Consider the following 22,554-nt stretch of genomic DNA (forward strand, 5'->3'; position numbering starts at 1 on the left):
GACTATATAGACCTTTGATAGAGGTCTGCATTATTAATTCAAACATTATTTTGTACATTTCCCATTGTATATTAGTAGGTCAAATGAAACACAAATGAACAATTTAATTTGAAGTGCTACTACCCATATAAAATCAAGCATGCAATCTTGATAATCATGGGAGGATTAACATACCGTATTTCCACGGAAAGAATCGCATGCGCTGTTCAGATTGTTACTGTTCTAGCAAGGCCAGCATTGTTAAGAGCCCCTTAGTTGTGCACTTGTTGCTCATGAAGAGACTCCGGACTGCTCATGTTTCATCCATGGGGGCTCCCTCTACTGCCTCACTCGATTAATTTACGATAAATATGGCGCTTATTTTCGGTATTATACAACAGGTTACCATTTTTGTTGACCAATTATATTCGAGTATAAATTACCGCCTCTGTAGGAGCTGTGTTTTGATTGGTTAAAATATCCCCACACAGTTGGACGATTGGACCAAGCTTCTGCTGCCAGCAGACAGACAGCACACTGCCGATGCATGCATGCATGCGTGTAGTGATTAACAGTGTGTGGTAGAGGGTGTTCACAACGAATGTACTTTTTTGTAGCATCATGTCTATTACACAGCATCAAGATTTTGAGCAAGTATTGGGGATATTGAGATCTCTGTATTCACATGTGCAGACGCTACAGGAGTACATTGCCAGTGTTCGTTTTGTAGAAGGCAATAGGCAACCCTTGGTGTCTAAAACAGACGGCGACAAATACAAGAAGTTCATTGCAAACATCATTGTCTGCAGGTCAGCCGACAGTAAACCTTTGGTTCAACCTGCCAGTTTTGAACAGGTAGGTTAAGTAAAATTGTGTCGTCTAGATAAATGTGTGCCTTAGTAACAACCTTTTTACCCGGGACATATTGGCATGAAACATGCATCGTATCCTAAGATAAGAGTCTAGAGCACTTATTTTCTCCGTTTAATTGTATATAATTATATGTGCATAGGGCTGTATTTTATAACTGAAGTAATGACTGAAAATACGAGCCATCATTTAGGAAATCCGAAAGCCTCTTTATTGGCTTTGAAGAACACGTTTTGAAGTGCACCAACCAAAATAATAATAATAATAATAATCACAAACCAGGACCTACAATATTCAGTATTACTATTAGTAATAATTATGTAATGATTTAGATTTAAATATGCAACATAGCTGCTTTTAATAATAACCTTTATTGTATATCGCGCCTTTCACAACTGAATACCATGAAAGGCTTTACAAAGGCGAAAAGAAAACAATGTACAGTAAAAACAGTAAAGAAACGGTAACAATAAAATAATCACAAATCGCAGCAGTGTGTTCCACAGCCTGGGAGCATCAGAGCAGAAAACAATTCCACTATTTAAATGGAAAGTGATTATTAAAGCTTGCATACATACATTACACAAATTGCTTGAAACTTAAAAGTTGAAATCTTGACGTTTCAAAATATCAATTATTTTACATTTTACTCAGTTACCTTAATTAAGACTATTTCACGTTTCCTTTTTAGCTTAGTACCCTAAAAGATCAGGTCACCTACACACTGAAGAACATCTGTGATAAAAGGAAGAGGAATGTGTTGGCCCATGGACTTGCCAGTGTTGGAGAAAGCAGTGCGTCCAGCTTGTCATACCAGCTAGGCCACAGCACCTCTGCAGTCAGCAGCAGCCCCCTGTGGAACATGTTACTGAGACGACTGGGCACTGCTGTGATGAAGCATCTTTTGGAATGCTGTGCGCTCTTCACTGCGGTGCCCCCCTCCTGCATGTTTCAAGTTTCTGGGGTTCCTGTGTATGATGCATTCTCCCCTGGGACTCATTACTCATTTAAATGTGCCAGGTTGAGGTCACCACAAAGCAGATCTAATATTCTTTTGATGCTGGCTAAAACAAAATTGAATTTCTACAAAAAGCATAAGAAGAAGTCAAGACAAGGGCCAAGGAGAAGTCTGAAAAGTAGGGCATCTAAACGTACCAGTAAAAGTGACCTCGGAAGCCCCCCAGCCAAAAAGTTTAAGATGGATCCTGAGCTTGCTACTGTGGAGACTAAAACAACACCTCCAAAAGCCCCAAAACACGCAGCTTCCCCTTTGTCTGTTTTATTCAAAATGCACTGCATGTTGTACTCTGGCCGACGTGTCAAGTCTTTAATTTTTACCAAAGGACAGAAGAAACAATGGAATGGGTTGGAAACTGAGACGCAGACCAGCTTAACTGCAGAGGGCCTTGTGAAAGACATATTTTTGCAGGGAGAGAGCTTTGGCAAAAAGAGTTTACCGAAACGCTTCCGCAACATGCTTGGCATCTTCGCTCAGTTACTAACGAAACATAAGAAGTGTAGCTATGTTCGGCTGCTGAGGAAGAATTGCTCCGATGGCTTTCGACGGGTTCCTGAACACCGAGCAAGCTCGGACTCAAGCGACCAGGAACGTGACTTTAATGCGCTTCTCAGGCAGTATAGCAGCCCCTTCCAGGTGTATATGTTTGTTAGGGAGTGCTTACATGTTGTCTTCCCACACGAACTGTGGGGTTCTAACCACAATCGAAGCCGCTTCCTCGTGAACTTGAAGAAGTTTCTACTCATGGGGAAGTTTGACACGTTGACGCTGTTGGAAGTTTTGTGGAAGATGAGGGTTAATGATTGCGACTGGCTAAAATTAAACAAAAATGGTAAGAAACCCGAAACTCTCATTAGGGTATTTATTCATATTTGTTCTTTCAATTTCGTACCAAACTAAAATAATCGGGTCTAAGGTGAAAAGCACTGACATGAGATCTGAGTGTCTACGTTCTTAGTCAATATTCTTTTGCATTGATTGTTATTTTTATTTGTTGTTTTATGTGTGTATTTTATAAATAAAGTCATGCTCCTTTTGGCTAAATAATTTAAAACAGGTCATGACAATAAGAATTTCTTTGGCTGCAGTGTCATATACAATTATAAACCGTAAGGATTTGTCTAGAAACAGCTGGTGTAATTCCACCTTACCCATTTAATTTTGTGCCACTACTGAAACTAACACATAAACAGCCTTTGCATCTTCATACCCCCTTACAGTGGCGTGAGAAATAATTTACATGTATTGCAATTAGACTAGACTTCTTAATCCAGTTTAAAATATGCTACAGTGGAGTGAACTTCACTGTTGCCGTGCTGTCTTTGAAATTAACAGTAAAGATGAATGATTTGGAAATGCATTCTTTGTGTTCAGGAGAGATTCATTTGAAATATGCATAACTTTACTGTTTGTTGTCTTGTTTCTGTTGTTGTTTGTGTCCCAAGCTTCTTGCCCTGCCATTGAACACCGTAGCCGTGAGAGGATATTGGGACAGTTTTTATCCTGGGTTTTGGAGTCCTATGTGGTTGGGTTATTGAAGTCCTTTTTTTTTGCCACGGAGAGTGCTGGACAAAAAAATGCCCTCAGATTCTACAAGACCTGGGTGTGGAGAAGACTGCAGAGCATTGCCTTTGGGTACCCATTTCTACCTTTTGTTCAGATTATGGCAAACAGCAATACATGTGTTAATGTACTGATATACTAATTCATTAATTTTATATTATGTGACTGAAACATTTTCATTGGCAACCTTTCTTTATTTGTTTATTTTTTTCTTACAGCAAATACTTGTTGAAAGGAAAATTTGAGCTTGTAAGCCCAGAGGAACTCAGAAAGCACAAAACTCCAGTGCTGAAAGTACGTTTCATCCCAAAGCCAGATGGAATGCGGCCTATTGTTAAAATGGGTAGAACGAGGGACTCGATCAGTGAGCAGAGCAGATGGAAAAAGGTTTTTTGTGAATGTTTTTTTTTTTTTTTTTAATACATATGTGGATTTATTTATTTACATATTTTGGTAAGTTAAAATTATGGTAGAATCATATCCCTCTAAGTCTTTGTCTCTCTTCCTCTTTTATGAGTTCATTATAAGCATATGCTTATACAGATTAGCCTAACTGTCAGTTCTCCTAAGAGGAATGCAATCGCCATATACCTATCTGTGGGCTTTTTAGGGTTTAAAATTGATGTTCAAAAGTATTTTGTAATGTGTGAGAAATTAATGTATTTATTATTCCATTTAGTCCTTGAACATACAGCTCAGAAACCTCTATGATGTCCTCAATGTCAATGTGAAGAAGAGGCCCTCGCTGCTAGGTTCTTCGCTGTTTGGTATACAAGACATTTACAGAGTTCTGGGAAAGTATGCAGAGAAGACCAAGAAGGCTCAGGATTCATCTGCATGTCCACAGTACTTTGTAAAGGTATGAGTTGCTGTTTACACTACTGGTCAAAAGTTTAGAACACCTCAATTATTCCAGTTTTTATTGAAATTTACACAATTTAATGTCTCAGTGTAGTCTGAAATTAAAGCATAGAACATATAAACAATTGGAGATAAAAAATAAATAATGGAATCGTTTTGTTTCACAAAATTTAATCTAAATTTTTGACTTGTTAAAGTAGCCACCGAACACACTTTCTTTCGTTCTTTCTACAATGGAAATCAAATATTTTTTGGAAAGTTCTTCCCAACACTGTTGCAGAAGTTCCCACAATTGTGTTGCACTTGCAGGTTCCTTTGCTTTCACCCTTCTGTCCAGTTTATCCCAAACCAGCTCGATGGGGTTTAAGTCTGGAGACTGTGCTGGCCATTCCATGATTTGAAGCCTACTGTCTTGTTCTTTTCTTCTAAGGTAGTTCTGGTAGTCTGTGCAAGTCGCCAACTCAATCCAGGAAAAGCGCCCCAGACCATCACGCTTCCTCCTCCATGTTTGACAGTTGGTGTCACACACTGAGGAACCATCCTTTCGCCTACTCGACAGCGTACAAAAACCCTGTGTGATGAACCGAAGATTTCACATTTTGATTAATCGGTCCATAAGACCTTCTTCCGGTCTTCAATAGTCCATTATTGGTGCCTCATGGCCCAGGCAAGCCTCTTTTTCTTATTTTGCCATCTTAGCAATGGCTTTCTTACTGCCTCTCGACCTGTCAAACCTGCAGCTCGAAGTCTTCTCTTCACAGATGAAACTGAGACTTGCTTACTTCGACCAGTGTTAAGCTGTGCTTGAAGCGGTTGTCCTGTGAGCCACCTCTCACGCGAGCTGTTGACTCTCAGAAACTTGTCTTCTGATTCTGTTGTGGCTTTGCATCTGCCAGACCCTGGGGCACCGAAAACCCGGGCAACCTGGGCGATTTCTCTACCCCGCAAGCCCGGGTTTTGCATGTGTATAAAAATGGGGTTGACAAAAAATGTTTTATTTTTTATGTGTCCAACAGTGGGTGACAGGGTGAGGCGTGGGCCTGCAAGGTACGCGCACGCCATGTTGATAATCGCAATTGAGAGAGAGATAGTGTTTGAGTTTTATAAAACACTGTTGAAACAAACACCAAGGAACCATGAAACAATCAGAAAAACAATTATACCATATTAAACAACCTAAAAAAACTTAAAATGGTAACATAAAGACAAGTTCCCGCTCTCTAAGGGTGCATAGTGCATCATCTGTGTACCACAATCGACTAAAGTTTCAAGGTCCTTGTTAAGTGTATAAAACCTATAATCAAGTAAAATCCTGGCCTTAATAAAACGTTTGAAAAGCGCAACAAGATTCTGCTCAACACTGGTACTAACTTTCGTTTTTCTGGACTTGTAAATGGCCATTTTGTCCTGCCCCAATGTGAAAGTAGCGAGCCGCTGTCTCCCACACAGCTCCTTCCCACCCCAACCACCATATAAAAAAACAGAATAGTTAAAAACCAGTTGAAGACCAGTTAAAACTCTACTGACTGCACTCAAGAGAGGCTGTAGGCAGGTGCAATATAAAAAACAATGAAACACAGGCTCCCGCTCTTCACAAAAAGGGCACCTATCAGACTGCAGGCAGGCAGGCAGTGGAAAAGCTAGTGAGCTTAGTGTTTTTTATGTACTTATTTTTGTTTCCATATTGCTTATTTTTCATATTTATATGCCTATGAAATGATTTGTCATCAAGCCTGGGTGCCCCAGGGATCCTGGGTTTGTAGGTTTATAAACTCCAAAAACCCGGGCCTGGAAATTTCTCCCGGTTTTGGAAACGCTAGTACTTACTGACACTTTTAAGGGTTATAATGGTATGTCTGTCTTCCTTTGTTAATTGCCATTTTCTCACCATTATGATAGCAATATACTACTTCCTGCAGTACAATACTGTCCAGATAAGAGGGTGTAGTAACAGACAGAGGGTTTGTAAGTAATTGTCACACCTGTCAGCCACAGTTCCCCTGTTCATCCCCTGAATAGTAACCCTGCAATTATCCAATTAACATTCCTACCTTCCATGTGCACTTGTTCTGCTAACCCTTTTCACTCATTGGTTCTTCCTCTCTTCACCAGCTCCACTGACTCCACTCTGCCCAGCACTTAAACCCCTGTTTGCCCTTCACTCTCTGCTAAGTCTTGTCTCATTCATTGTTGCATTTCTAAGCGGTCCCTCTGGCTTTTGACTTTTATTGTTTCTGACCTTTTCCCTTTGCCTTTTTGACTACCCCAGGATTACCTGTTTCAGCCTGTTTGCCAGATCTATTGACCCCTGGACTGTCTTTATACCTCGTCTTTTGGACATCCCCTTTGCTTTGTCAGCCGTGCCTCCTCTGTCTAAGAGCTTGCACTTGGGTCCACCTCAGCTGTCCTCTGAATCATTATAGTAATCAACAAAAGTTGGGACACCAGTAGGAATTGTTAGCATCATAATTTACTCCCAATGCTGCAGAACAGCTATAAGTTGTTAAACCATTAATTGTTCCCTGAAAAAGGCAATTATTTTCTAACTCTGAAATGTACATTATTTTTCAGTTTTTGGTAACCTATTTTTATTTTTTTATTTTTTTTATAACCTCTGGCAGTTTGTACCATTTCAGGTTATTCACTTGACTTGAAAATCAATGGCTGTATTTCACAGATTTCATACAATTTCCCAACACAGACAAGCTGAAAAAAGACCTTACGTTTTGATAGGCAAACTGTCTTCACCTACATTTTTTTTTAAATATATTGGATTACCTATCAAACGTAAATCAGTCAAAAAAGTTTTACTGTTCAATTTTGCAAGAAATATTTAATGCACTTATATATACATAATTTATAACCACTGATGAATGAATACAGTTGAATTAGATATTTAAAATGCCAAGAGTTTAAGAAGCCTTACCAGGAATGTATTTGTTTACACTTTATTACACAAACTTCAATTTATATCTGCTCACACCACACTGATCCTGTTTTCATCTTCTAATACAGGTTGATGTAGCCAGTGCTTTTGACAATCTCCCACATGACAAACTGTTGGACATAGTGTCTGACATTTTATCTCCTGTAATGGATGAGGAGTACAGCATCAGGCGGTATGCCCAGATCTGGCCTGACACCAATGAAGGGCTGAGAAAATCATTCAAAAGACATGTAAAGTATACATTGTTTTATTTTGATGTATGCAACATTCAGAACCCAGATTGCCTGACAGTTGAAGTTGAATGGCTTTATTCATACAGATGCTGCTGATAAAGAGTTTAGATTAATTTATATAGAATGTAGCAGAGTGAGCATGATTATGATAAATCCTATATAGTTCTTACAAAGAATGCATACAAATACCCAAATAAAGACAAAATATCATTAATATGTTTATTTTGATTTTCATATCTGGGCTTCAAGTCGGTAGTATTATTTCACAGTTTCTCCTTTGAAGGTTTGAAGCCAAAGTACATCTCTTGACGATGAATGGATCTTTTTAAAATATGTTTTTGCTTTTTTGGTTTTCCATTCATGCATCTTGTTTTCTGTAACAACTGAATAATTACCTTGAAATTGGAGCATTTAAGTTTAGATTTTGGCACACTAGTATGGGTTAAGACATGGATCAATCTTATAATAAGGCATTTGCAGGTTTTGGTAACCTTGCTACAATTCCAGGACCCATATTTTCAGTAAATAAAGGCACATTTTCTTTTAAGGCCACAACGTTGGGCGAATTGTTGCCAAACATGAGGTCATTTACAGCTGCACAGCAAGAAGAAACCAATTTGCGGAATGCAATACTGGTTGAACAGGTAAGATTCTGGCATCTTTTAATCCCCCCATTAATATAAGCTATTTGTTAAATTCTATTTGTTCCGTTTTGTACAGGGAATGATCAGTGTGAAGACATGGAGATGTATGACATTATGGGCAGGTGTACTAAGAAATTGCATTGCTAACATACAGCACGTAGCGCCTTTGTTGTGCACAGTTGCAAAGTAAAATATCCTATCCTGTACTAAGAGAAAATATGTTAATGAAAAATAATGATTTAAATATATTGAACAACACCTTCTTGTGAGAAGTGTTGAAAGAGATTTGCGATATTTTAAGAAAGCAATTGCAGAAGCTGAATTGTGCATAGCTGACAACACAGCTCCAGCTTGGTCTTGAGCACACCGAAGGTTCACTCAATCACTTCCCTGGTCCTTATATGTGCCTGGATAATGCGCTCCTCTGTGTAGGTGAAATCAGATTCAATACCGGTGTCGGTATCCATGGATGTCAAGCATAGCCACTATCTTCTTACAACAGGGTTACAGTGTTTTTCCATTTACATTGAAAGGATTGCTGTAGCGACTGTTTAAAACGTGCTTTCCAAAGTTCTTTGCTAAATGACGCAATTGTAAGTGTCGTTAAGGCTTGCAGCTTTTGTACATCTCATTTTAATAATTCTCAATTGAGCAATCTCTACCACATTTAGTATTCATCAACGGCATTACCGCAAAGACAAATTATTTCCACAAAACAGTTTTTAAATAAATGTCACCTGACATTTCGGACTCATTTGTGACACGTTTGTAACTACAATGTGCCCCTTCCTTTATTACATCTATCCCTATATCCTATAACTCTACTTGCTCTTTAATTCACTACAAAATTACCAAAGTTTTAACATCCTCTATTTTGTATTATGATGTTTTGTATACCATTTATCTTTATTGCAGGGCCTTTCAACTGATGTATTTGGTTGCAATCTGCTTAAATTCTTCAAGGAGATGCTTGAGAACAGTGTACTTCAGATTGGGAAAAAGTAAGACCAAATACTTTCTAAATAAAAGTATTTGGATAGAAATTAAATGTAAAAAAATCCTGTATGTATGAAATTGGTCCCGGTACAATAATGGAATGAGAGTGTATATGCCTTGTACATGTAGAGGTTTGTGTGCATCTTCGGTGTGGTAACAGCATATGATATACATATAGATATTTCAATTCTTTGTACCAAGTATTCTGTATGAATTTGCTCAGTAATGGAACTTGATGCTGTCAGGTGGTGACAACTGACAGTGCTGATTGGTATTCTGATTATTTCTAGCACCTACCGGCAGTGTTGTGGCATCCCCCAGGGCTCCATAGTGTCTACTCTGCTGTGCAGTCTGTGCTATGGAGATATGGAAAACAGACTTCTCAAAGGAGTGAAGGAAGATGGGTACAGCTGTAGAGAATCATTATATTTCTTTAGTTATAATCCTTTATCTTGTTTTTAAGTATTTTCAGATTTTACATCTATAGGGCGGCATGGTGGCGCAGTGCTTAGCGCTGGTGCCTCACAGCTCCGGGGTCCCGGGTTCGAGTCTAGACTTGGGGGCCTGTCTGTGTGGAGTTTGCATGTTCACTCCAGTTTCCTCCCACCATCCAAAGATATGCCAATTAGGTTAATTGGCCTCACTAAATTGGTGTGTGTGTGTGTTGCCCAGCGATGGTGCACGCCTGTCAGGATCAGCTCCAGCTTCCCCACAACCAGGATAAGCAAAGATGGATGGGATGTTAGATCTATAATATGATTGTTATGATACCATCTCTGTGCCTATATCACTCTTCTGAGTCTTCTTTTCATTCAGCTCAGGCTACACTTAATTGAAGTTATTACTTTAAATGACTCCTTAATGTATGTCTAGCCAGTTGTGATTCTTAAGTTATCTATGACACTACATGATCTGGTCTCTCAAGGACAAAGAGTATTGCTGTGATACGAATTGAAGCCTACTGTTAGGTAGTTATTTATTTCCAGTGCACATCAGTTGTAACCAGCAGATGGCATTGTCCTACTTTCAGAAGTCATTATCACTGAGAGGACTAGTATAAAGATTCAGAATCCTGGCACTGCAGAGACTTACAACCTGTGTGTGCAGTCTGTTCATTGTGTTAGTATAACTGCACCAAATAATTCTATCAAATGGTTTTGATTAAATACATTTTTACCGGTTGAATCCAATACTCAAAAGCTGTCCTTTTCCTAATTTGACATTCATTTCAGGTGTATGTTGAGATTGATAGATGACTTTTTGCTCATCACTCCACACCTATCCAAAGCACAGACCTTTCTCAGGTATGACATCTAAATGGCAATTACACTGTTACTGGTGGGGGAAAGCAGGGAAAGTATTTTGGGAAATGGTGTTTATGAATTGTGTTGCACTTTCAAAGTGTAATATTGTGTCTACTGTACTTGATCTGATTGCTTACTTTTGAATAGACTTAGTTATTCTGTTGTTAACCAAACAAATGTACAGTTTGAAAAGACAAAACATTTTCATAAATGAATCATTTAATTAATATCATATCATACAAATCTGAGAAAATAAAACAAATGAATGTATGATTTTATCAATTACAATAGGAGTCTGCCTTGTTTTGTATGGCCATGGGGTATTGCATTTGGATTACCCTGTTGTTCCATATTGACACTGGTGTCTCTGGGCCATTGACCTTAGTGCTATGTGATGGAGAGTGACTGGAGAGTTTGTCCTTCTTTATAAATGTAGTAAGTGAGCTGTTTCTACCGTATTATCTAACTTCTTCTCTCAGAATACTTGCAGCAGGGGTACCGGAGTATGGCTGCTTCATTAACCCTCACAAGACTGTAATCAACTTCCCCATTGATGACATTCCAAACTGCTCTGGGGTCAAACAGTTGCCACCAGCATGCCTGTTTCCTTGGTGTGGCCTTCTAATGGACACTAGTTCACTTGACATCTACTATGACTACAGAAGGTAGGGAATACTAGCTGGCACTAGTTAGAAACCGCAAAACATTTGCCTGAAGTTCCTAGGCACAGATTTTGATATTTCTCTGCAATCTCTGGAGAAGTTGGTATTACCTAATGACTGTTGCACAATAGTAAGTACCAGAAGAAACTAAGATTGTAATGAAGGTGCCTGACTGATACCATAATCTCTGTTTCAGGCTGTTAAACATTTATCACTTTGGTAGGGAGTGAGTAAATGTCCTGGGTTTATCAATTCATGAACTTATCCTATGAACTTTAATCTCTTTCAAATGAAAGCGTGAGAAGAGATAGCTGGAGCACAATATAAGTTATCCAAATTCTGTAATAGATTTACGATTACTTATTCCCACTAAATGATGCTAAAAATACCTACCATGTGGCTGTGTTCAGAATTCAGTATGTATCCTGCAGCTTGCAGATCACGATGAGATTCTAGTTGGTTTCCTGACTCCTTAGAGGTGGGGCTAAACCGGAAAAGTGGTGGTGACTGGTAAGATTGGGTAGATGGATAGATTATATATTGGAAATTGAAACAACATTGCTGTTTGTCCATAGCTAAGTTTCTCTGGGACCGTTAAGAGCCTTGTCAGTTCACATACTGACATTTAAAGGAATATTATCTCAGCTTTTTACCCACTTGTCAGCAGCTATTGCTCTTAATCGGTGATCACCAGCCCTGGAATGGATAACTCAAGCTTTTGCAGACATTTTTAGTCAATAGGGCTGAATCATGCAAAGCTTGACCTATTAAACAAAACAATTGGGTCATTTAAGTAATTGAAAGCTTGGCTAGAATTAAAACTACAAGACCCTGTAGCTGTCCAGAGATCTGGGACTAGGTTATATGCTGACATTTGAAATAAAATGCCCACCACACAGGGGTAGACAACTATATGCTGAAGTGCGCCCATAGTTAGGCACCCTGCAATCCCATTAATCACTTTCTTGTTTTTCTCTTTTCATACCACTTGTAGTACCCTGTGATAGCATCTCATATTGAGTAAACCAATATTTTTATGTGGCTTCATTTTTAGCTATTTTTATACACACACACTGACAAATTCCACCAAGCAACATACTAACAAAACGTCTCCAGCAGGATCTTATTTTCTACACAATGACAGAGAGTGTTACTTGATGAAATACAATACTATAATCTGAACAAATATTTCAATAAAACCGATAAGTGATGCATGGTTATTTCTGGTCGGAATAAGAGTTTGAGGGGCTCACTAGTTTGACTTTTAGTCAAGTACAGTTATATGCTTCTGCCTTATTATAGCCTAATTTACAGAGAAAAGAGATCAGTGATATAGAAAGAAAATACAGGTTGAGCGCTGGTTTAATATATATGAGGTCACAATGCTGTTTCAATGTCAAGTAAACCTATCCCAGTTTGTTTGAATAACAGCCTTTGCGGTGCAGGTAACTTCAACAAAATTATACACTTATATACATAAATACTTATGAATAATAATTTCTGAGGATTTAAAATATCTTTTCAATATAAAGACAAACAAGAAAAACTACAATGAATATACTGTCAGAGGCCGTATCTTTGTCTGTTTTTATAATCATTCTTCTTGTTGTGGAATATTGTATAATATCCGTAATTGCCACCTGTTGATATTGGGCAAAAATCATAAATTTTAGCGTAATCATAATTTGTTACATTGCTGGTATATCTTTATGAAATTATGAGGTAGACCGTGATATAGAAATGTTCATATTGTATCGTGACCAAATTATCGCAGGGATTTATTGACTTAAAACTACCTTATGAACAATAGATTAACCTTTAATTTGAAAGTATCTGTACTTCTATTCATGGAACATCAAGATAGCAGTGTAGTAAAGTTTTTACTACCTCTCCCTTTCTACTTCTGATTTGTATTAACCCTGTAGTGGTGTGGAACTCTTATTCTTTCCAGTTACATTAGGGAATTGTTTATTTTTTCCATAAATGTCAATATTTGTCTTGTTAATCATGTTAATCATAAACATGTTAACCATCCAACACATCACCTTAACATTTTACTAATGGTTTACCACCTGTTGGAAGGTATGTGGATCACCATAATGGTTATGGTGCAAATCAAATACAGTAGCAACAGAAAATGGTTAGATTCAGAAAGATGCCTCTATCAATATAAAGTTTTAGGATTGATGTTATTTAATTCAAAAGGAAAATAAGTTGCTAATTAAATGGAAGTTACTACACTGAAGACGAGACTAAACATAACAAAGTTTAATGTTTTGGTTTAAAAGCAACAGTGGCTTTGCATGGTACCATATCCCAATCTATTTGTAATTGATCTAAGACACATTTGGTCTAAGGTCCTTTTTGAGTTTAGCCTCTCCCCTGCTATCTGAACCTTAGCATAATTGTCAAGATTTTATTAAATAATGATAAAAAAAGTATTCTAAGATATATGTATATGCCTTCTATTTCAGATTGGTTGGTTTTTAGGATTATTTTTAATATCCAGATATAAACTGGGTTAAACCCTTTTCAATCATGAAATATGCTTTATACTACAATAATTCTGCCTAGGTCATTTATTTAGTAATACTTTGTAGTCATTTGTTATTGTTTATAATAATATAATATTTTGTATTGTAGTTATGCTGGAGTATCCATTCGCTACAGCCTGACCCTCGGTTCCACGTCTCATCCTGGGCAGCACATGAAGAAGAAACTCATGTCTATTCTGAAACTGAAATGCCACGCTATTTACCTTGATCTGAAGGTACATGTCTTTAAAGGCATATTCTGGAATGTTACGGTTTTAACATGACCACTGCTTCATTTTATGGATCTGTTATGTATTTGAGAACATAATCACTTATGAAGCAGCAGTTTGTCAACATCTCTTTGCATTCAGTCTGATTTATCGATAGTTTAACTTGAGTTTGGCATCCAAAGATGACGACACCAGAGTGAAAACTGGAATTCTTTGTCTTTATTGAGATTATTTGGAAGTAATACGATTAAATTAGAAATTGGTACTGTGCATTTCATCCACATAACCCACTAGGAGGTTTCAACGTTTCAACAGCAAGCATTATAATCTGATCATTTACCCTGACTTTAAGGAAGAGGCCTCATTTTAGGCTTGGGACCATGTCCTTCACCTTAGACAGTTAACAGACAGTAATTACCTCTGTCTGACATGCTTAGTAACACATTCTGCAGCCCTTGTTAATGTCAAAAGTACTCCTGAAGACAGACGTATACTTCTCTCATTACAGATCAATAGTGTGAAGGCTGTGTACCTCAACATTTACAAGATATTCCTGATTCAAGCCTACAGGTATGACTCACTTAACCTTGTTATTATTTAACTGAAATCCCCAATGTTCTATATGATGACTGTTCTGGTTTGACCCGTAAAGGCTCCTACTACATCTTACTGAAAGCAGCCATGCTAATTTAACTAGAAAGTTAATTTTATGACTAGGTAAATCTGTAGTCGTATTAAATTGGCCTCCCAACAGGGTTCTATTCTTATACTTTAAATTACAGATTACTGATGTTCCAGACTGAGACAATAGAAATTAAACTTCATTAAAAACTGAGGAAAGGACATAAGCTGCAAACAAGTAAAATACATTTCCTCATGTATACCTTGACTGCTAGTGTGTATTGCACTTGCAAAATAAAGCTTTCAAGTGCAAATGTACAGAGGACTTCAGCCTTGATTTAAGCTAAGATTGATGTTTAACAAGTAGCTGTTAAACATCAGACATTCAGAGATTATAGACATTCAGAGTTTCTTACACGACTCAGCCCCTTAAGTTAATGATTCTAGTAGCTTCCAAGGACAAACTGTATCAAATGATCTTTAAAACCACATACTCGGCATTATCAGCTGGACTGACGTTAGCGGGATTGCCTGTCAGCATTTCATGTAACAGCTTGATATCCTCGGCAGTGCTGGGTGATATACTATTTTACAATTCTCACTTCGGCACACTTGCCTTTTTAGACACCTCCGTGGTGGAAACCATGGAGATGCTTCAATTATACATCGTATTTAGACAAAATATACAAACAAATGTTGGGGAAATGCTTACATACATTTTATGACCTAGCACAGTGGTAGGCAACAGCATGTGCCCACGTGGAGTGCAATGTACAGCCCACTTGTTCATGCATAAAACATACATAGTTTGTTTCTCTGAGTTGTGTGGCTTCCACTGAACGTCAACATGCAGTGACAACATTTTAAGTTTACTATACTTCAGTTATGTTATTATGATTTTTCCCTTTTAGTGAATATATGTATATTAGATGAATACATATTCTTTATTGTATGTTAATGTTCTGGAGATGATCCTGCAACTCACTGTGTTGAAGGAGGGCCACAAATGCAGCAGAAGTTTTCCCGCTTCTGACCTAGTGGATATCTTTTGTCTCAAGTGGTGTGTTTACAACACACCAGAAACATGTGGGAAATGTTGGCTTAAAAAAAAGTTTTGTTTCACCTCACTTTTGTCCTCCACTCTGTTCCTTTGTATTAAACTGTATTATGCTGAAAAACAGTTACATCCATTATGCTACAGGTCAAATTAACCCACGTGGTTAAAACTACTGAAAACAGTCAAGTAATGAAGAAAACTGTTCAGTCTTTTTGTTTTGGCTCACCTGGCCATTCACAATATACAATATAAGTACAATATAAGAATTTATTTGTATTAACACAACATTTAAACTCCTGATTTAACACACATTTAATTGAACACATTTCCTGTGTGACAGTCTGATTCTGTTAAAACTGGTCAATCCGCTAATCGCTACTAGAAACACTTGGGTAAGCCCTTGAGCCTTTAATTTACTTTACACTCCACATGAAGGGCAGAATGGTTGTTTATGCTTTTTGTAGATGTACTTCCTGCATTTGGTACATGTGGTACTGGGACAGATCTGACATTTTTCATGCTTTTTGCAATCACCTGTATGGGAAGAGGGGCTGGGTAACTCAGCCTGAGCACTCTGAACAGTGGAAGCAGCTGCAGGGGATTGTGGTAGCCGGTCTCACGTCTGGATCTGGGGATTTATAAGGGCTCGCGCAAGTTCCTCAAGGAATATCAGACATCTGTACAATTTTCTTTGATTCCACAGCTGGTTTATTTAGAGGACGTAAGCGTTATACGCAGACACGTCCACAGTGTTGTGAAATATCACCAGAAGCCAATGGGCACCATTATGATGACATTGGAAGCTGACTGTCTTCTGTGGCTTTATTGCGGTGTTGCAGACCAAGCTATTTTTCCATCTTTAGATTTCCATTTCCCTTCTCATGATGGAGGTGTAGCCATGGCAGATTCTTCCTCTGAATCATCATCAGATGAAAATACACAGTCAGTCAGGATTGTCAATGTCTTCTGTTTCTGAAATGTCCTCCTCTATGTCACTCTCACCATCTAGAACCTGTTAAAATTGACTGTCAGTCTTCCGGAGCCCATTTGTGAGGGTCTCTGTCAGCCGTGTGCTGCTGCAGGAGTGAATGGGAGAACACTAAGGGATGCTCTTTTTGTACAGATACTTAGGGAAGTGTAATCAGAACCAGTACAAATAAAATCAACAGTAACACTAAAGATTCATCAAAGAAACATGTTCATTTTTAATCTTTGAAAATGTGTACACACAAAAGGCTGTGGATCAAAATCACCCACAATATCATCTTTGTATATAAAGTCTGCAAAGCAATCCATGTGAGTTCATGACCAGAAATTTCTAAAAGTCATTCAATATGACTGAGAAACAAAGATTAGCTGTCAATCTCTTAAGATTTAAAACTGAAATGGGTCAACATGATGCACAATACAACAGGAGGGTTAAACATACTGTTCTTGTCTTAGGTTCCACGCCTGTGTAATAAACTTACCATTCGGCCAGAAGGTCTGCGATAATCCCAGCTTCTTTCTAACAATGATTTCTGCAATGGCAATTTATGGCTTCTCAGCTGTGAGGCTGATAAACAAAGGTGAGTCATTTTCTCCTGTATAAGTACATGGGGAATTTTCCAAAATATTTTTTACAGTACTGTTAGCCAACTGATTTTGCTCAAACATTTTGACATAATTAGCACAACATTACAGTGTGCAATGTGTAACTGAAAGATGGGTAGTGTAGTTTAGCTCTATTTCAGTCATAGATGCACTGTATAACCCTCTACCACTTGATGGCATTGCAGAACACTGTTGTATGAAAGTACATTCCGTTCATATAGATTTGCAAAGATTCAAACCGGTAAATATATATATATATATATATATTTTTTTTTCCCCCTTTCTTTACAGAAATCCCCCATGGGTTTAAAGATACCTCTGGCCCTCTGCCTTATGAAGCTGTGCAGCTGCTGTGCTACTGTGCATTCCTTGTGAAATTATCTAGGCACAGATGCGTGTATAAATGCCTTCTTGGAAGCCTCAACACATGTAGGTATCTGTAACTAGATCTGCAAATGTCAGTTATTTTATGTACACCAAACAAAAATATAAATGCAACATGTAAAGTGTTGGTACCATGTTTCAAGAGCTGAAATGAAAGATCCCAGGAATTTTCAATTTGATTTCCTTATGTGAACTGTAACTCTGCATTTATATTTTTGTCAAGTGCATGTAGGGTCACTGATTCCATTTATAATGCTTAAAAACCTGGATATGACTTGAGTATGGCCTGCCTATAGCAGGCGGTGTATTAATTGGAGTTGGCACTGAACTTATGATTTTACCAGAATGCAATGTATAATTGGCTGTGGTGTGTGTATAAAAGGGCCTGGCGCAGCATCTCTTGCTAATGCCTGCAGGATAAAAGGAGTTTTGTCTGGGTCAGCTCTTGCATTTACATTCTTATTGTATAAACATTTTAATTTTAAAAGACATCCGTACTTCAGATTCAGATAAGTAATTCAGATAAGCCAAGATTAGCTGCTTACAGTTTCTGAAACACTGTATCTGACTTCAAATCTGAATAAATAGAGGAAAACCTGAGCAGAAGAAGTGTAAGGAGGATGAATATTTTTTTACTTTTTTTAGGATGTCTGATCAGACCTGGAACTCCTTAAGAATTCTTCACCATTGCATTGTGATGTATTTAAAGAATCTGAAACTTGTCCATGTTTATGTGTTATGATCCACTTTACACTTTTATGAAATGCATTTCAATAGTACAGACTTTGAGTTAATTTCTCTTCACTGTAGGTAAGCGACGACTGGACAGGAAGCTCAGAAAGGAGACATTGCATCTTATCAGACAGGTCACTGATCCCCCTGTGCCTCCAGACTTCACCCTCATTATAGTTTAAGATCATTATGTTAACTCTAGTAAACCACTTGAAATAACTAGTACTGTAAACCTGCATGTATTCCTGCTGAATTATAGAGGTGCTCCGTTCCCTGCTAACACACAATGTTGCCACAACGTTGTAGCAGCGTTGTGTGTTAGCTGGGTTATCTTCTGAAAAAGTGGAATCTTCAAACTTGGGATAGTCATTGAAAATTTAAATCCTTAAATATCCAGGGAAAAACATGGAAATCAATAAATAAATAAATAAATAAATATTGTGGCTATTGTATACCAACATTGCAGTGATGATAAGGCTTAATGTCAATATTTACCTTAGACAGCTGATCAAAATTGTTGGTAAATGAATGGTTGTGAAAAGGGGGAAAGGGTCTGTTTGTTTTGAGGGGTTGTGTCTATGTGTATTATTATAGCAAACGGGTGAAATACAGATCTAATTTGAACTGTGAAAGGGTATTCCATGATACTTCAGGTCTTTAAGGAAAACATGATAGTTACATAATGCATCACCAGAGTAATTGTATCACAAACCTTGTATAGTTGACTGCAAATCATGACATTATCTTGATTTTCTTTTTTTTTTTTTTTAATGGACACAGCATTATACTGTACATTGTTACTGCATCAAGGCAGTTATGCTTCGATTTGGCACATAAATGTATTTCTTGGAAAAATAGTGATACAAATGTCTATTTTCTTATTAGTATTAAAATATTTGTATTTGTTAAGGTTTATTGTGGCTAGTAAATCCAGTTTTAATGCTTAATAAATCTGGAAAATCTGGATGTGGATATGGAAAATCTGACTTGAAGGCCTAAAATAGCTGAAAACGACTGTTTGAATACAGCCAATGAGCCCTTCTTATGACTAAATAACTAAGTGTCAAAGTCTAGTACCACAAATATCTTGGGGGAAAGAAAATGTATTTCCCTGCAGATCTGACTGATCCATTTTTCGTTTGAGTGTAGTATTTCAATATTCTTGTTCCTCTGTTCTATTTACATGTTGTATTTGTGTTTGTATTTTGTCTATTTTTTGTTTATTAAATTGTAAATTGTCTTTCAAGTCCTTCAATCCCAGTTTCTCCTTGACCCATCATGGCTGTAAATTGAAAAAATTGTTGAGATTTATTTATTTATTTATTTATTTATTTTATACAAAAGTTTAGAACACATTTTGTAGTGAATTTTGTTTTGTTTCTTTTCTCAACTTTGTAACACAGTATACACACCAAAAAAAAAAAAGAGCTATATTAAAGGGAAAGACCTTACTTTGAAATTGTATATTTGTAGTCTATCTTACCGCATGCATTTCCTCTAACGTTTATTCCACAGAGATCTTTTGCATGCTGACATGGCAGTAGATTTGAATGTCGTTCCTCAGATTAAAACAGATTTTTGAAAAGTTCTTCAAGTTCTAAAGCAGTTGAGCTGGTTTAACAATGTTAGATTAGGTATTTTGAAAGTACATATAACTTTGTATCATGCCCTTTAGACAACATTTATAGAATGAAGGCAGCAGTGAAATAATCCACACAATTAAAATGGGAATTTAATTGCAAGTGATTAAGTATTCCACTCACCACATATTGTAGACTATCATCATCAAAATCATTGTGTAATATTTTCTGTACTTACAATTTGGACCTGAAGTCAAATAATTGGTTATAGCTGTTAGAACTGCCTTGTTTGTTTTTATTTATTTATTTATTTATTTATTTATTTATTTATTTATTACCTGGTGTTTAGTTCTCAGTAGGTCTTGTGAGAAGTTCTAGTATTGATAATATGTAAGATGTAAGAAAATATACTGAATGTAGAGATTTTTGTAACCTGCGGTATATCATTTTATACTGAGAGAATCAGATAAGTGAAATCCTTTTTACAAAATTGCACTTTTTTGTGTTTAGAGGTTTTCTGATAATTCTAAGTGCACTGTTTCCTACTTTTTCAGGATTATTTGTGATAGTTTGTAAGTGTTGTTTTAGAGGTTTAGAGGTAATTACTGCACCTTTTAACCACTAGTATCTTTAAATGTTGCACTGCATTTTAAAATGTACACCAATATAAATCAATTCAGATAAATGTCAAATTACTAAATAATGTAATGTTATTAATTTGATATAATTTAAATCAACAGAATAAAGTAACTATTCAATGTAATATATTTTACCAACAATCTATAAACCACTGTATATCCCACTGTGTGCACAATCTATACAAATATATTTAATTATTTCAATTTATATATATATTTTTTTTAGAATACTATAATAAGTCTTTACAAATAAATCCACTAATACAGCATTACAGATAACCATACACATTCAAAGATCTGCAGAGATGCAATTCCCTTTGAAGGCAAGGCGATAGATGTGGAACCAACATACAACATCAAATGCATGCTCTTTATACTCTACAAATACATGGTTGTAGCTCAGTGTTTTACATTTGTTTACCTGAAAACCTTCAACAATGTCTAGATTAAGATTGATTAAACATTGCTTTTCACATTACATTTACAATTGTTGTCAAAATGGTGGGGACAAAAGTTTGAAATTCCTTATTATTCAAAATATCACCAGCTATGGGTGCATCATGGAAATCAAACTTTGACAGAGGTTGTACTTTGCCTGGAAGTACTTTTTCCCCCCTTGTAATCATTAAACATGTGACTTTCACACCTCTGAAAACATGTTTGTCCCCCAAACTGATAAATATATTTATTAAATAGAATAGTGTTTATGTAGAATTGTTCTCTACATGTAGCTTCAAAGATGCAAACTGTTTCCAATTATAGTATACTCCACAAAAATGTGTTTGCTTTATATTTTTTTAACTGTTCTAATAATCGTATCTGGAGATAACAGCTTTGTCTTTAAAACTGTTAAAAACAAATCAATCACAGAATGATTCCAAGTCACAGATTTGGAAGTATGTGTTTAGTGTACAGTGTGTTGTTTTTCTTACAGCTACCAAATTAAAAGCTCAGAATGTATCGCATTTAAATCTGTACACACCTGCTTTCCAAACAGGAAAGACTGATATGGGAAAGTCCTGATTTTATTTGCCAATTACATTTCTAGGTGAATGTAAAAAGTGTGCGTTCAGTTGTTGTTGCCAAAGTGGAGTTAAAAACAAAGCTGTAAGGAAGTTCTTGAGAATTTGAATATACAAATGAAATATGTATTGCTGCTGCTGTTAATCAACAACAAATTGAACTACTTCACAATAATACACCAAATATAGGCAAATAACAAAAAGACAGTTTGGTAATGGAAACAGCCCATGAGGACTCATTAATAGAGGTATCATTACTTAATCTTCATCTTAAAATAGATGTACGATATGCAGGAGTATGTTCCAGGATGAGGATTTGAACAGGTTTTGTTTCATTTACAGAATTTTATTTTAGAAGAGATTTAAATCAGTTTTTGAAAGTGAATATAATTCATCCTGGCAACTAATGTACACCAGTAATGGGGAGTATGTTTGCGTACTTTAGTTAATGGTCTGTGGTTTTAGGAAGCTATGTTACTAAATGTACTACTCCTTGCCCCTAAAATGCAGAATTAAATGTTTGACCACCTGTCAATATTGAGCTTGAATGGGTATGGCAACTCCAAGATTTGTGATGTTGAGATATAACCATGTTCAGCACACTTCATGATATATCAAAACATCAGATCGAGTTATAGAGAGGAACGGGGGTGTAAAGTTACCAATTGTGAAGGCTTATTTTGCACGGTGGAGCAAATTTGTAATGAATATGTCATTATGGGATAATATTTTTTAGAATATAAAGCAACAAAATGACTGATATATACAGTGGAAAATTAGAGGCCATGTTCAAGACACATAATATAATTGTATCAGTTTTCTTTCTGAGAAATTATGCATGTATGTACATTTCATTTTTGACTATTAGAATTTATTTTTCAATGTAATATAAGAACATGTAGTTCTTTAACTAAAGCAATACAAATAATATCCATCTAATGAATTAGAGTATGGATTTATAGACAATGATAATTGAGCTAATAATGTAAAAATAATACAAATATTTTCCAACAGTTATTTGGCTCCTAATACACTGATGCCTATTGTCAAATACACCTGTGAAGACCATATTCAAATCATTCCACA

At 36.6% G+C, this 22,554-nt stretch overlaps 1 protein-coding gene across 2 annotated transcripts; it reads left to right on the forward strand.

Moving 5' to 3' along the window:
* The first annotated feature begins 516 nt into the window (after positions 1-516).
* tert (telomerase reverse transcriptase) lies at positions 517-19,474 on the forward strand. Of its 2 annotated transcripts, XM_066715985.1 has the most exons (16): positions 517-834; positions 1,541-2,699; positions 3,313-3,502; positions 3,649-3,817; positions 4,110-4,289; positions 7,307-7,468; positions 8,020-8,115; positions 9,031-9,116; positions 9,402-9,515; positions 10,344-10,415; positions 10,895-11,080; positions 13,721-13,847; positions 14,350-14,411; positions 16,963-17,087; positions 17,404-17,541; positions 18,307-19,474. In XM_066715985.1, exons 1-16 carry the CDS (start codon positions 601-603, stop codon positions 18,408-18,410), a joined length of 3,204 nt encoding a protein of 1,067 aa, XP_066572082.1. In that variant the 5' UTR covers positions 517-600; the 3' UTR covers positions 18,411-19,474. The 2 variants fall into 2 exon arrangements, with proteins under 2 accessions (XP_066572082.1, XP_066572083.1); XM_066715986.1 differs by lacking the exon at positions 17,404-17,541.
* Positions 19,475-22,554: the final 3,080 nt, after the last annotated feature.

The sequence above is a fragment of the Amia ocellicauda genome, chromosome 10 (assembly GCF_036373705.1).
Source record: "Amia ocellicauda isolate fAmiCal2 chromosome 10, fAmiCal2.hap1, whole genome shotgun sequence".
Lineage (NCBI taxonomy): Eukaryota > Metazoa > Chordata > Actinopteri > Amiiformes > Amiidae > Amia > Amia ocellicauda.